The 13,482-nt window shown below is 45.9% G+C and overlaps 1 protein-coding gene across 1 annotated transcript; it reads left to right on the top strand.

The window, feature by feature from the left end:
* Nucleotides 1-9,288: 9,288 nt before the first annotated feature.
* On the top strand, nucleotides 9,289-12,550 carry LOC149343371 (uncharacterized). The gene is made up of 3 exons (XM_089542379.1): nucleotides 9,289-9,778; nucleotides 10,878-10,966; nucleotides 11,743-12,550. Exons 1-3 carry the CDS (start codon nucleotides 9,341-9,343, stop codon nucleotides 12,284-12,286), a joined length of 1,071 nt encoding a protein of 356 aa, XP_089398505.1. The 5' UTR covers nucleotides 9,289-9,340; the 3' UTR covers nucleotides 12,287-12,550.
* Nucleotides 12,551-13,482: the final 932 nt, after the last annotated feature.

Here is a 13,482-nt window from a genome sequence, read left to right as displayed (position 1 = left end):
TTCTTAAGGAAGCGCCACGATGTGTTTTGGAAGCAAGTTTGTTGCGATTACACAGAAAGCGTAAATTTTTGCTGAACAAGGTAAGATTTTTGAAATCATGAAGCTGGCGAAAAAGTATTTAGAAAAATTGAAGCGTCTTTCACAGCAGATACCGAAGGTAATAGGCGCCGAAGGCAATGAGGAAAGCACAACCAAATTTTCATAGTCATTATTTTCGAAGAAAACAGCAACCATGTACTCCAAGAACACGTGTTTTATATGATTGTCACCATCAGGATATACTTCTAATTTTGCGCTTAACCATTTGCTACACTATGAACCTTCAGAATCTTAAAATGGAAACTCTTTGTTGATAAAAAGAATAAACAACTGCGCAGAGAAATGACTGAGAGCCAGAATTTTACTCTTATAAAAGGTCCTTTTCAAACATCCCTTTGTGCAGAGGCAAGTATAGTTTTTCGTGTTTTCGGTCAGATGGTTACTGAATATTTTGCAGCGTAAAAAATCGCCGCCGAGTTGTCAGAAGCCGCGCAAAATTGTATTCATGTCACTCGTAAAAAAATTTTGAAATGTGATGATGTAAACGACAACATTGGTAAGTAAATTATGAACAATACGTATCTGCCTCTATCTGAATGAGAAAAATATTCGGGAAAAAAGTGCCACTAGCTAGTGAAGGCATGTCCTTCTCCTACAAATGGCGAATATTTAGAGAGCACGTGTACTTTTTATGTAATCATTTAGATAGTACTTCGAAGTCTAGGTTGTAGAAAAAGCAACAGCGTGGATAAAAAGTGCCGCGCATATCATTGCTGAGGAAACACTTCAGTGAACGAAAAGGCAATATTACCCTACGAGCGGGTCGAAAAGTTTACAGATAAAGAAAAAGACATCGTTAATGTTTCGGGCCCACCAACATGAACCTTCAGAAAAATATTAAAGCCTCTGGCCTAGTCGCCGCAAGCTTTCGTGCATGCACCCTTAAGTATGGCTCGTTTCCGCCAATATTCGGGCAGTCTCAGGAAAATGGCGTAAAGTGGTCGACTCGCGCTCCAGGAGCATGACACCGGTTTTCTTTTCTTGGAGAAGTTTTAGCTGGACGCTGAAGGAAGCGACATCTATTTTCTTACTACCCCGTTCATTTATTCCTCTTAAATGTACGGGGGTCGGCACCGTTCTTGTGTGCACAGGTATTGACATCGACCTAAATGCCTTCCCGAGTGTCGGCGCCTTTGGTTGCGCTGGAAGCATACTCTGTAAGAGCGAATTCATAACTCACATCCGCCTAGGTATGAACGAGAAATGCAAGCTCTTCATTCAATGTGACTGATAACCTCACCTATGTCGCCAAAAACAACATGCTTCATTTCATCAAAATATACAAACAATTAGCCCCGACTGCTTCCTTGAGAGCTAAGTGGAATTTAGAGCATGTGCTGGCGTTCCAGAAACATCTGCGAAAAAAATCTGTCGATCTATTTTTTAATAATCAAAGGGCTATGCAGGAAATCATATCCCTGTATGTGATGACACATTTCTTGACTTCTTAATTTATTTGTTCACTTATCACAGAAGGTGCAGGCATCCTAATGGTGGCAAAAAGCAATAAACATTGTGAGACAGGATTCAATGAATAACGGGAAAGCGCTAGGATATTAAAGAGTCACGTGGTAGTACACATGGATGCAAAATCTGAGTGTACTCATGTCATGAAAAATATCGCTACATGCATTGTAAAGTTAATTAATTAATAATATACACAAAACGCCAAATTATAATCAGTAAAATGCGACACCTCCATTTACTTAGCTTTAAATAAAAAATCCAGGAGGTTGCTTGAAACCTGGAGTGGTTTAAGAGAACTTCTTGCTGGGCTAGTTGGTAATTCATTGTGAAAGTAAAGGCGCCAAAAAACCACACACAAACACAAGACAAGAGAACGGGACAGATCGCCTCTGTCCCGTTCTCTTGTCTTGTGTGTGTGTGTGGTTTTTTGGCGCCTTTACTTTTACACTGGAGTGGTTGCACGGCGATAATCACTGGTCTGTACCATATGCACGGTTTTTCAGAAAACCGTGTCAATAATTTTAAAAAGGGCACTCTTTAAGACACAAGGAGAGCTTTTGCGCGACAACCACAACTGTGGAGGCACTCGTCAGAAAGCAGTGTGAATTATTTTACCTATTAAGCTTGTTGTAGAAATATTTGTAGTGAACTTTTCCTACACATAGGATTAAGCTGGTGGTAGTAATCAGTGTCTTCTGTCGGACCGTTAATTGCAGCCCGATAAGATTTCTTACAAGTTCGGAAACGTGACTGTACTCGGAGATGTGGCGCGACAACTTAATGCCTTTCTGTGCGTCAGTCAAAAGCCACGCGGCTTTGGAGAGCACGTCATAACACTACACTCAGTAAAGGAAGAATCATCACGTGACCTTCGTTCGCCCGGTCCGGCCGATGAGCCGGAGCAATGAACAGAAGTGAGGAGGGAGCGACGCTCTGTTGGAAGAACGCGTGCCCTGTGGGCTGCAAGAAATAAATATTAAGCCAGAGTGATCGGATGTTTTTCCGCGTTTTCATGCGCGCTTTCAATTCTAGCCATTTTCCACGGCAAACACTTTCTTCCTTCGGTCCACGTGTTTTGTGCTACCTTCCCCGTGAAACCCAATCAACTCGCTCAACATTGCACCTCACGACGTGTAGTCTTTGTCAAAAGTAACCAGGCTGCGCGTTTTTCCATCTCAGTTGTATATTAAAGCTGTTATGCCAGCCCTTAAGCTCTAAATCTCTGTATGGTAAGAAGAACCCCTGTTCTCACCTTCAAAGAACTTTTTGATCTTTAGGGAAGCCGTGAGGGCTCTGTTATACGAATGAGAAGCAAACCATGGAGCCTGGTTACTTTTGACAAAGGCTGTACATGCCTTGCACAACAGCATTCCCAAGCTAATTTAATAAGGTACGGGCAACTGGAGTGAAGGCCGAGCCTAAAGAAATAAGAAGTCGGCTTTTCAAAGCGCGGCCTACCCGCCTGATTTGTGAAAAGCTATTGCAACCAAGTCGACGTAAGGTGTAGCGGCCCATTAATGTTAGTGGCGAACATATGGCGACAACCTCCAGCTAGAGATCACATTAAAGAGACGTTGGTTTGCTTTGTTCTTAAGTATGGCCATATAGAAAAAAAAAACGCCATTCAAAAGAGACGTCTCCTTTCTACTGCAAGAGAGGAAGCCTAGAAGATGCGAGATAAATATAGTAGCTTTAGCTAAATGACGTCAACATATTTTTAAACACACCACGGAAGAAAAGTGCACTCACAAGGTTGAAGCACAAACTTGTAAATAAAGGTACTGATCTGTGGCTGCGTGCCTGTATACACGGGGTCAAGAGATTTTTGTATCGCAGTGTGTGTGTGCGCGCGCGTGTGTGTGTGTGTGTGTGCGCGCGTGTGCGTGCGTGCGTGTGTGTGTGTGTGTGTGCGTGTGCGTGTGCGTGTGCGTGTGCGTGCGTGCGTGTGTGTGTGTGTGTGTGTGTGTGTGTGTGTGTGTGTGTGTGTGTGTGTGTGTGTGTGTGTGTGTGTGTGTGTGTGTGTGCGTGTGTGTGTGTGTCCTGCTCTTTCGAATCCGCGCCATTCTATCACCTTGGGAACTGAATTTGTTTTTGCTTGAGTGAGTGCTTCCCTAGTCAACCAAGACTGCTACAAAATGTTGCTCGAAGTAGCTAGAAATGCAAAGACGTTATCGAAATGCAGAAAACAGGAGGCACTGTTGAAGACGCTGCTACAGTCGCAACTCGGCTGATGGTTCAACCCCAATCCTACCCAGTAACATTTTCCCATGCCTAAAGTTTTATGCTCCCCACATTCTTTGTACAGGCAAGCTTGCTCCTGAAAAATCATATATTAAATAAAGATGCACATGGATGCAAAAAATGTTTCCTTAAAAAGAAGTATCCAAGTGCATATGATATCACACTCCAGGCCAAGCCGAAATTTAAAGTGCCTGATAGGCTATGTGCTTTTTACACAAGCAAGTTCTAGACATGACTTGTGTTTGTTTTTTTTTTGTTCTGATAAATTATAAGTTATAGCGCATATTATTTCTATATAATATTTAGTTATTTGCAGCAAGTAATGTTAACATGTTTTTCTTCTCCATTGGCTTGCTGGCTTATAAAGTTAAAATAATTTAGGTGGCGACCTGTTCGCAATTTTGGTCATTGAAATACGGCATCAAAGGTGGTAGGGAAAGTCACTCCAAAATTTTTAGTTTCATTTAGAAGCGCCTAATAAGCGAAATCTTATTGCTTTTTCCACTGCTGTCTTATAACTGCCTTTAAATCAAGGATCCATAAAGTCATGTTTTGGAAAATCACGCAAAATTTTACTTATTCTTTTCTTTCTCTTCGTTATGCATCAGACCACAAGCTAGGTTTTATTTAAGCGTCTCTGAAATCCGTATAGCGCGTGCTTGAAGATGAAATCTATTGAAGCAGAGGCAAAAGCCACAGTGCGGCTGATTAAGCCATAAAGGTTTTTGAATTGGAGAGTCCCCTCCCAGGCAGTTAAATTTCATTTCTGCGCACGGGCTTTGCGTTTCAGGAACAAATATAATCTTTCGCTCTCCAGGCCCAACAATTCGTACCCTTTCAGCCTTGTGAGCCGCTATCTCGGCTTGTGCTCTGCGGATGCAAGAACCATTAATGTAGCTTGTTTTTCCTTTCTTTGTTCATCTTTTTCTACAGATTAAGAGGCCCTGTGTTGAGAGGCAGTTTCCATACACAGTGTGTACGCGACGCAAATTTCCCAAATGTTTCTTTGATGCATGGCTGTATTGCTAACTTGTGTCGGAGTGAAACTTAGTTTGCCTGCGCTAACTCCTGTCATATGAAAGCTCCAATGCGACCTTATTAACAGGAAAAAAAAGGGAAACTTTTATTCGAAAAGTGAGTTTTGTTAACAAGAAAATATTGCTAATGCTGCACAGCCGTCACCGTCCCTTCAAAGAGACTGCTAAGAAAAAGTACCAACATTCCATCCGAACGCATTTTCAAAGCCCATGCCGAAGCTCATACCGAGGGATTTAGGCATGAAGCGAGCTCCGCAAATGACCACTGAGCCGTTTCCACTTCCAACGGTTTAACGCGAACTGTGTACACATACTCAAGCGAAAATCTGCGCTTGAAAATTGCTAGGTGAGTATTGTGCTGTCTACATGCGAAGTTTCCTACTTTACAATAATAATACTATCACCGTTCTCAGTTCCTATTTGGCATGTTTCTTTTTTTATATACAAGCTTAGAATTACCAAGTCGATGGCTATGACAAAGAGAAACATTTCGACGGCAGACGACGTCCTCAGCATAGTGATACTGAAGATGAAAAGGACGAACAAAACGATTACCACTTCCCAGCGCCAAGCCAAGCTCTTTAGACAGGTTATCATTGGGCACTAAAAGGCACCATTACTCTTCGCAACTATTAAGCATCATCTGCGCCGCCAACTCTGTGCAACATAAAGACGAAAACGATTCAAATGCAACTGTAAGATCATTCGAAAGATTCATCACACCTTCAGCTCGGCAGAACTATACTGTATCGATATAAAGCTAAAAAAACCAACAAACCCCGAAGGAGGCCTTCAAGCCAATAGCGTCAATTGATTTTCATAACGCTGCATGCAGTTATTTCGACTAAGCCGTGGTTAATCTCTTTCATCCGCATCCCGTGACAAGTCACTGTAGCAGGATGATGGGGATTAACCACGACGTCATGAGAATTGGTTGAGGCCATTGAGTGGTAGGATTCCTATGATTGGAATTTGCACTTTTTTTCTTGAGTTGTATCCGACCACAGCAGTCCTAACATCCAACGGGCACGTTGAAATGCCCTGCGTTGAGCTCACGACTCCGGAGGGCACAATTTTGTTCTTTCGTTTGCTTTCGCCATATCAATATAAGATATTTGAGGCCGAAATAGCATGTGTAAATAGCCTTGCCGCTTCCCATTGAGCTTTGCCTTTTATTTTATTTGCTTGTGCTTGGCGCTGTGGAGGCGAAAGCAGCGTATGGAACCCTTGTAACAGGTATAAGGTGCTTATCTTTTCGCGACCGAGCTGGCCGAACCTAGTCGCGCGTCGGCACCACACAACATGAGTGCGCGTTTTTCCATATCTCTCCTTCCCTTCCCCAGCCGCGCCTTTCATTTCGCCGCTATAAAAGATACGCTTAGATAGCAAGAAACGTTCTTCTGATGCCAGCACCCGACTCGTGTGATTCTTCGATCGGGGCACCCACCTGACGTGTGCCTACGACGCAACAGGAACACTGGAGAGCAAGGCGAAAACACTCAGAAACAAACACTGGTTTCGCTGCAATCATGAACAAATTGGCTAAACCATTTTCCCAAATGCTTATCTTTGTATTCCGCTTCTTTCTAGCGCCGCTACTTGAGGACGTGTGCTACTCGATATTTTTTTACTACGTGTTATGCTTGTGTTCTTTTCTATCGTCATCGCTTATGCAGAAGCGTTGCTATGAAAATGTTGACCAACCAAAGGGAAAATCAACAAAAGAGGGATGTCATTTTAATTGAGTATGCCTTCCACCGCAGGAAATGCACGCATTAGCTCGCCGCATATGCACGTTTGTATTTAAACACTGTAAGAAAATTAGATGACGCAAGAAAGCTTCAACAAAAAATATGCTTCAGCAGTGTAAGTATTCACACGAAAGTCAGCGAAAAGTGTGGGAAAGCGCAGAGAAGGTTAGGTTAAATCTATTTGCGTCCCTATGTTTGAGTTCTCATTTGCATTATCAATTCAGTACCAAGTAGCCTAGGTGTCTACACTTAAGAATTCGTGTTCTCATGCATGTTTCTTCCTTGAAGAAGATACTCACCTCGGCGCAACTTTCCAACCTCTTCTACACTAATAGAGCATAACGCTAAAAAACCGGTAATTATCTTCTGGATAGCGTCTTCGATTCGCAAGTGGCATTTATTAGCATATTGTAATTATGACAGAAGCCATGACAGAGGGTGAGACCCTCTCCGTTCGATGACGTTCTACGTCACACCTGCGGTACCTCAGGACGTTCTACGTCCGCCGCTCATGAACGTGGGTGGCGCTGATGAACACTCTCAAGGTTAGGTTACTTGTAAACATAAATACCCCCGAAAGCAGAAGGTTTGACAGCCGTCGTCGTAGCTCAGAGGTAGAGCACCGGACGCGTAATTCGGAGGTCGTGGGTTCGGATCCCACCGGCGGCATGTGGTTGTTTTTTCTTCTGCTTTTCTAATCAATTAGCTTTGAGCGATGACATATTCAGTAATATTCTAAATTGATCAACACCACAAAATAAATAAAGTAATTAAAAAAAATATCCTCTGTGCCCCTTGCTTTCTGTGGCTGTTGGCTTCTGTCATAATTACAACGAGCCCCTCATTTCCCTTTCTTGTTCGCTTAAGTGCTTAGCGAGGGCCTCGATTCTGGCAGCCTTGATGCCATAGGAAGCATAAGAGGGTTCTTACACAGCTTCCACCCTCTCCGTTCGATGACGTTCTACGTCACACCTGCGGTAACTCAGGACGTTCTACGTCCGCCGCTCATGAACGTGGGTGGCGCTGATGAACACTCTCAAGGTTAGGTTACTTGTAAACATAAATACCCCCGAAAGCAGAAGGCTTGACCGCCGTCGCCGTAGCTCAGAGGTAGAACACCGGACGCGTAATTCGGAGGTCGTGGGTTCGGATCCCACCGGCGGCATGTGGTTGTTTTTTCTTCTGCTTTTCTAATCAATTAGCTTTGAGCGATGACATATTCAGTAATATTCTAAATTGATCAACACCACAAAATAAATAAAGTAATTAAAAAAAAATATCCTCTGTGCCCCTTGCTTTCTGTGGCTGTTGGCTTCTGTCATAATTACAACGAGCCCCTCATTTCCCTTTCTTGTTCGCTTAAGTGCTTAGCGAGGGCCTCGATTCTGGCAGCCTTGATGCCATAGGAAGCATAAGAGAGTTCTTACACAGCTTCCACCCTCTCCGTTCGATGACGTTCTACGTCACACCTGCGGTAACTCAGGACGTTCTACGTCCGCCGCTCATGAACGTGGGTGGCGCTGATGAACACTCTCAAGGTCAGGTTACTTGTAAACATAAATACCCCCGAAAGCAGAAGGCTTGACAGCCGTCGCCGTAGCTCAGAGGTAGAGCACCGGATGTATCGGTAGCTAAGTCATCGTCCCGGAAGCCACGGGACATGCGCACACAGTCGGCTTCTGGGGAGAGGAGGTCGCCCTTCTTTCCAGTGGTGGCTATAAAACCAGCGCGCAATAAAGCACGAAGGCTCCTTTGCCCTGCAACCGTGTTGTCATGTTCTATCGACTGTGACAGCCGATACATAGTGTCAGAAGTGGGATGCCACCGACCAACAAGATGGAATTCCTAAAGCCACCGGAGCCGCTGCGTGTGACAGGGGACATCAGCAAGCACTGGGAGCTCTTTAAACAGAAGTTTGAGCTCTTCTTGACTGCATCGGAGCCAACCGAAAAACCTCGACCAGAGTCTGCGAAGGCCGCGCTGCTCTTGAGCATCGCAGGTGAGGAAGGCATCGCAATCTACAACACGTTTACCTTTGCGGATGGCGAGAACAAGCTCGACTATGAGACGGTGGTGAAAAAGTTTGAAGAATACTGTGCTGCCCAACGGAACGAAGTCCACGAGCGGTATATCTTCAGGAAACGGATGCAAGATTCCGGTGAGCCCTTTGAACATTTTTTGCGTGATTTGAAGACTCAAGCCCATTCATGCAATTTCGGCTCATTGACGGAGTCAATGATTAGAGAAAAAATAGTTTTTGGCACCAGTGATAGCAAAGTACAAGAGAAGTTGCTCGCAGACAGCCAGCTCACCCTCAAAAAAGCAGAAGGAATCTGCAAAGCCGCTGAGAGCGCAGCTGAACACCAAAAGATACGGAATGAGCGCCAGCAGCAAACGGTGGACTTGGTGCGAAAGGAAAGCCCGTTTTTGGGTAAAGCGCAATCAAAGCAATTCAAGTGCAGAAAATGCGGCCGAACTCATGCGCCGCGAAGCTGCCCAGCGTTCGGACGTACATGCAGAAAGTGTCAAGCAAGGAACCATTTCGCGGTCTGCTGCAAGGCAAATAATCAGGTGGACGCACTGCAAGAATCCGAAGAAGACTTTAACGTACTCGACGTGTCGATTAGCAGCGTCAGCAGTCGACGTGAATGGACCGTTGAAGTATGCATGAACAGTTTGCTGGTAAAGTTGAAAGTGGACACGGGATCCCAAGCTAACCTGTTGCCCTTCGGTCTTTACAGGAAGATGAATCCCAAGCCATCATTAATGCCGAGTAGTGTGATCCTGAGATCGTATGGCGGCGGCATTATCAAACATATGGGTGTCCTCAGAACTCAAGTGGAGCTGAATAACCGAAAGAGCGTTTGCAACTTTTTTGTAGTGCGCAAAGGAAATCAAGCAATCCTTGGTCTTGAAGCAAGCGAAGAACTGGGTCTTCTGCCGCGGGAAGTTCACAACGTAACAGTGAACAGTTCTGATAAAGTCATTCACGATTACCAACACCTGTTCAGCGGCACAGGCTGTGTTCGACGCGAATACCGCATGGCCCTGAGCGAAGGCGCCACACCTGTTGTCCAAACAGCGAGACGGGTACCTCTGGCTCTGCGAGAACCGCTTCGGCTAGAACTTGAACGCATGGAAAAGGCTGGGATCATCACAAAAGTCACAGAAGCCACAGACTGGGTGAGTCCTCTCGTTATCGTTCGCAAAAAAGACGGCAATATCCGAGTGTGCATGGACCCTAGAAAGATAAACGAATGCATTAAGCGAGAACACTACGAAATGCCAAGGCGAGAAGATATAGAATCCGAGCTAGCGGGCGCAACAGTGTTCTCCAGACTTGACGCAAACTCGGGGTTCCATCAGATCCCATTGCACGAAGAAACCTCCAGGATTTGTACTTTTGCAACACCGTTCGGTCGATATCGTTTTTTACGGATGCCTTTCGGTATTTCGTCGGCATCTGAAGTGTTTCAGAAAACACTAAATGAAGTTTTTGAATCTCTTCCCGGCGTGAGAGTGTACGTCGACGACATACTAGTCTGGGGCACTTCCCGGCAGGAGCACGACGTACGCCTTCGGTCAGCTCTGCAAGCAGCTGAGCAGGCCGGTCTCACATTTAATCGTGAGAAGTGCACAGTTGGCGTTCAAGAAATTGAGTTCTTGGGCGACGTTATCAGTGCAGAAGGTATAAAACCGAGCCCTTCACTAGTGAAAAGTATGTTGGAAATGCCCGCCCCCTCTGACAAATCGGGAGTTCTGCGAATGCTGGGGGTCTCAAACTACTTTGCAAAATTTTTACCCACGCTGGCGGAAAGAACGACTCTTCTCAGGAGCTTAATCAGACAAGATGCAGTTTTTGAATGGACAGATAACCATGCGAGTGAATGGAAACTGCCATGCCATAGCATGAGCCAACAACCGCTCCTGTAAATGTTTGACCCCAAAAAACCAAGAAAAGTGTCCTGTGATGCATCACAGAATGGGATTGCTGCAGCTTTAATGCAGTGTCATAGCGATTCCTGGAAACCCGTGGCTTATGCTTCCAAAGTGCTCACTGACGCGCAGCAGCGGTACTCTCAAATAGAGAAGGAAGCACTGGCTATCGTATACGGGTGCGAAAAGTTTCACCACTTCGTCTACGGCCGGCAGGTTATTGTGGAAACAGACCACCGCCCATTAGTTGCCATCCACAAAACAGCAGTTGGCGATATGCCGCCAAGGCTGCAGCGGTTTTTTCTTAGGCTGATGCGTTATGAGATCACAATATTCTTCGTTCCAGGAAAAAAACTTCTGCTCGCCGACATGCTATCAAGGGCCCCCGCCGAGGACGATAAGAGCATCCAGAGCGATGACGTGGAAGTTCATGCCGTAAGTGTGGTTTGCTCACTTGTCAGCGACGACACGTGGAAGCGACTGGCCGTAGAGACGAGGAACGATCCTTATCTCAGCTCCGTTCTAAAATGCCTAAGTAATGGTATTCCTATCGAAGGGCCGCTGAAGTCAAGCGAGGGCGAACTGTCCGAAGTTAGAGGCGTCCTGCTAAAAGGCTGCAAGGTTATAATACCAACTACTTTACAACGGGAAATGTTAGAAAAAATACATCATGGTCATATGGGCATTAATAAGAACAAACTCAGGGCACGGCGTCTAGTTTTCTGGCCTGGAATGAACTCGGACATTGAGGCGTTTGTCAAGAAGTGTAGCGTATGTATGCAGTACGCCTACAGCCAACCAAGAGAGCCATTGAAAATGCGTCCTGTGCCTGAAAAGCCCTGGTACCGAGTGGGCATCGACATCTTCCAGTATGGTAGGAAATCCTACTTGTGTTTATACGATGCGTTGTCAAACTTCCCCGAAGTAGAACTGCTTAACGACTTGTCAGCGAGGAGCGTCATAGAGTCAACTAGCTCCATTTTTGCACGATACGGCATACCAATGGAGGTATGCACAGACAATGGTCCGCAGTTCGCATGTAACGACTTCGCTGCCTTTGCAAAGCGATATGATTTCAAACACACCACCTCGAGTCCACGATTCCCTCAATCAAATGGTCTCGCGGAGAAGGGTGTGCAAATTGTAAAGCGCATCCTAAAGAAAACCACCGAACTTAAACAAGATTTTTGGTTGGGACTTCTTGCTTACAGGACCACACCTCTAGAGTGCGGTCGAACCCCTGCAGAGATCCTCCAAGGCCGCGAGCTTCGCACCACATTGCCGGACTTGCGCTGTAGTGCCAACTACCAGGTGTACAAACATCGCCAGACCGAAAGCCTCAAGCGGCCGTTGGCTCCACTGCAGAAAGGTGACGTCGTTCGGGTGAGGCAGAACACGTGGTCACCGAAAGCTCGGATCATGCGTCAGTCCAGGTTTCCCAGGTCGTACGACGTACTCACCGAAGGTGGAAGAGTTCTGCGACGCAACTGGCGGCACCTGCTACCGACCAGTGAACCCTTTGAGCGGGAGCTGCCGGACTTCGTCGACGACGAAAACAGCTCGGACAATTCGGCAACCTCGGCCCGCACTGGTCCACCGCAGTCGCGTACTATCATGCCACAGCTCGGCACAGCGCCTCCAACGCAGGATCCCCCGCGCACTGCCTCGCCAGCACCAGCACTAAGGAGATCAACAAGACAAATAGCACCACCTCGGCGGCTCTCGTACAACAAGGACTTTGTACAGGTGCCCTAAATTTCCAATGCAAGTGAAGTCAACAAGGCGTCTGTGCGAGGGCCATACACCATTCAGATTTGTTTGTAACAGAGTTTTCTTCTCTTTTCTCTTTTCCTCTTCTTTCTTTTTTTTTTCCAAACGAAGGAGGATGTATCGGTAGCTAAGTCATCGTCCCGGAAGCCACGGGACATGCGCACACAGTCGGCTTCTGGGGAGAGGAGGTCGCCCTTCTTTCCAGTGGTGGCTATAAAACCAGCGCGCAATAAAGCACGAAGGCTCCTTTGCCCTGCAACCGTGTTGTCATGTTCTATCGACTGTGACAGCCGATACACCGGACGCGTAATTCGGAGGTCGTGGGTTCGGATCCCACCGGCGGCATGTGGTTGTTTTTTCTTCTGCTTTTCTAATCAATTAGCTTTGAGCGATGACATATTCAGCAAAATTCTAAATTGATCAACACCACAAAATAAATAAAGTAATTAAAAAAATATATCCTCTGTGCCCCTTGGTTTCTTGATGCCATAGGAAGCATAAGAGGGTTCTCAAACAGCTTCCACCCTGTCCGTTCGATGACGTTCTACGTCACACCTGCGGTAACTCAGGACGTTCTACGACCGCCGCTTATGAACGTGGGTGGCGCTGATGAACACTCTCAAGGTTAGGTTACTTGTAAACATAAATACCCCCGAAAGCAGAAGGTTTGACAGCCGTCGCCGTAGCTCAGAGGTAGAGCACCGGACGCGTAATTCGGAGGTCGTGGGTTCGGATCCCACCGGCGGCATGTGGTTGTTTTTTCTTCTTCTTTTCTAATCAATTAGCTTTGAGCGATGACATATTCAGTAATATTCTAAATTGATCAACACCACAAAATAAATAAAGTAATTAAAAAAAATATCCTCTGTGCCCCTTGCTTTCTGTGGCTGTTGGCTTCTGTCATAATTACAACGAGCCCCTCATTTCCCTTTCTTGTTCGCTTAAGTGCTTAGCGAGGGCCTCGATTCTGGCAGCCTTGATGCCATAGGAAGCATAAGAGGGTTCTCACACAGCTTCCACCTTCTCCGTTCGATGACGTTCTACGTCACACCTGCGGTAACTCAGGACGTTCTACGTCCGCCGCTTATGAACGTGGGTGGCGCTGATGAACACTCTCAAGGTTAGGTTACTTGTAAACATAAATACCCCCGAAAGCAGAAGGTTTGACAGCCGTCGCCGTA

Source organism: Amblyomma mixtum, chromosome 5 (genome assembly GCF_055824585.1).
Source record: "Amblyomma mixtum isolate Tamu chromosome 5, ASM5582458v1, whole genome shotgun sequence".
NCBI classification, from domain to species: Eukaryota; Metazoa; Arthropoda; class Arachnida; order Ixodida; family Ixodidae; genus Amblyomma; species Amblyomma mixtum.
The sequence above is the reverse complement of the archived record's forward strand: the minus strand, read 5'-3'. Positions and strand labels throughout refer to the sequence as shown.

Excerpts from the sequence above, each read along its gene's own strand:
- LOC149343371 (XM_089542379.1), top strand. The coding sequence starts at position 9,341 with ATGAATCCCAAGCCATCATTAATGCCGAGTAGTGTGATCCTGAGATCG. Across the intron at positions 9,779-10,877 it reads TCACAGAAGCCACAGACTGG|GAAAAAAACTTCTGCTCGCC; the intron begins GTGAGTCCTCTC and ends TCTTCGTTCCAG. Across the intron at positions 10,967-11,742 it reads ATGACGTGGAAGTTCATGCC|GACCACACCTCTAGAGTGCG; the intron begins GTAAGTGTGGTT and ends TCTTGCTTACAG.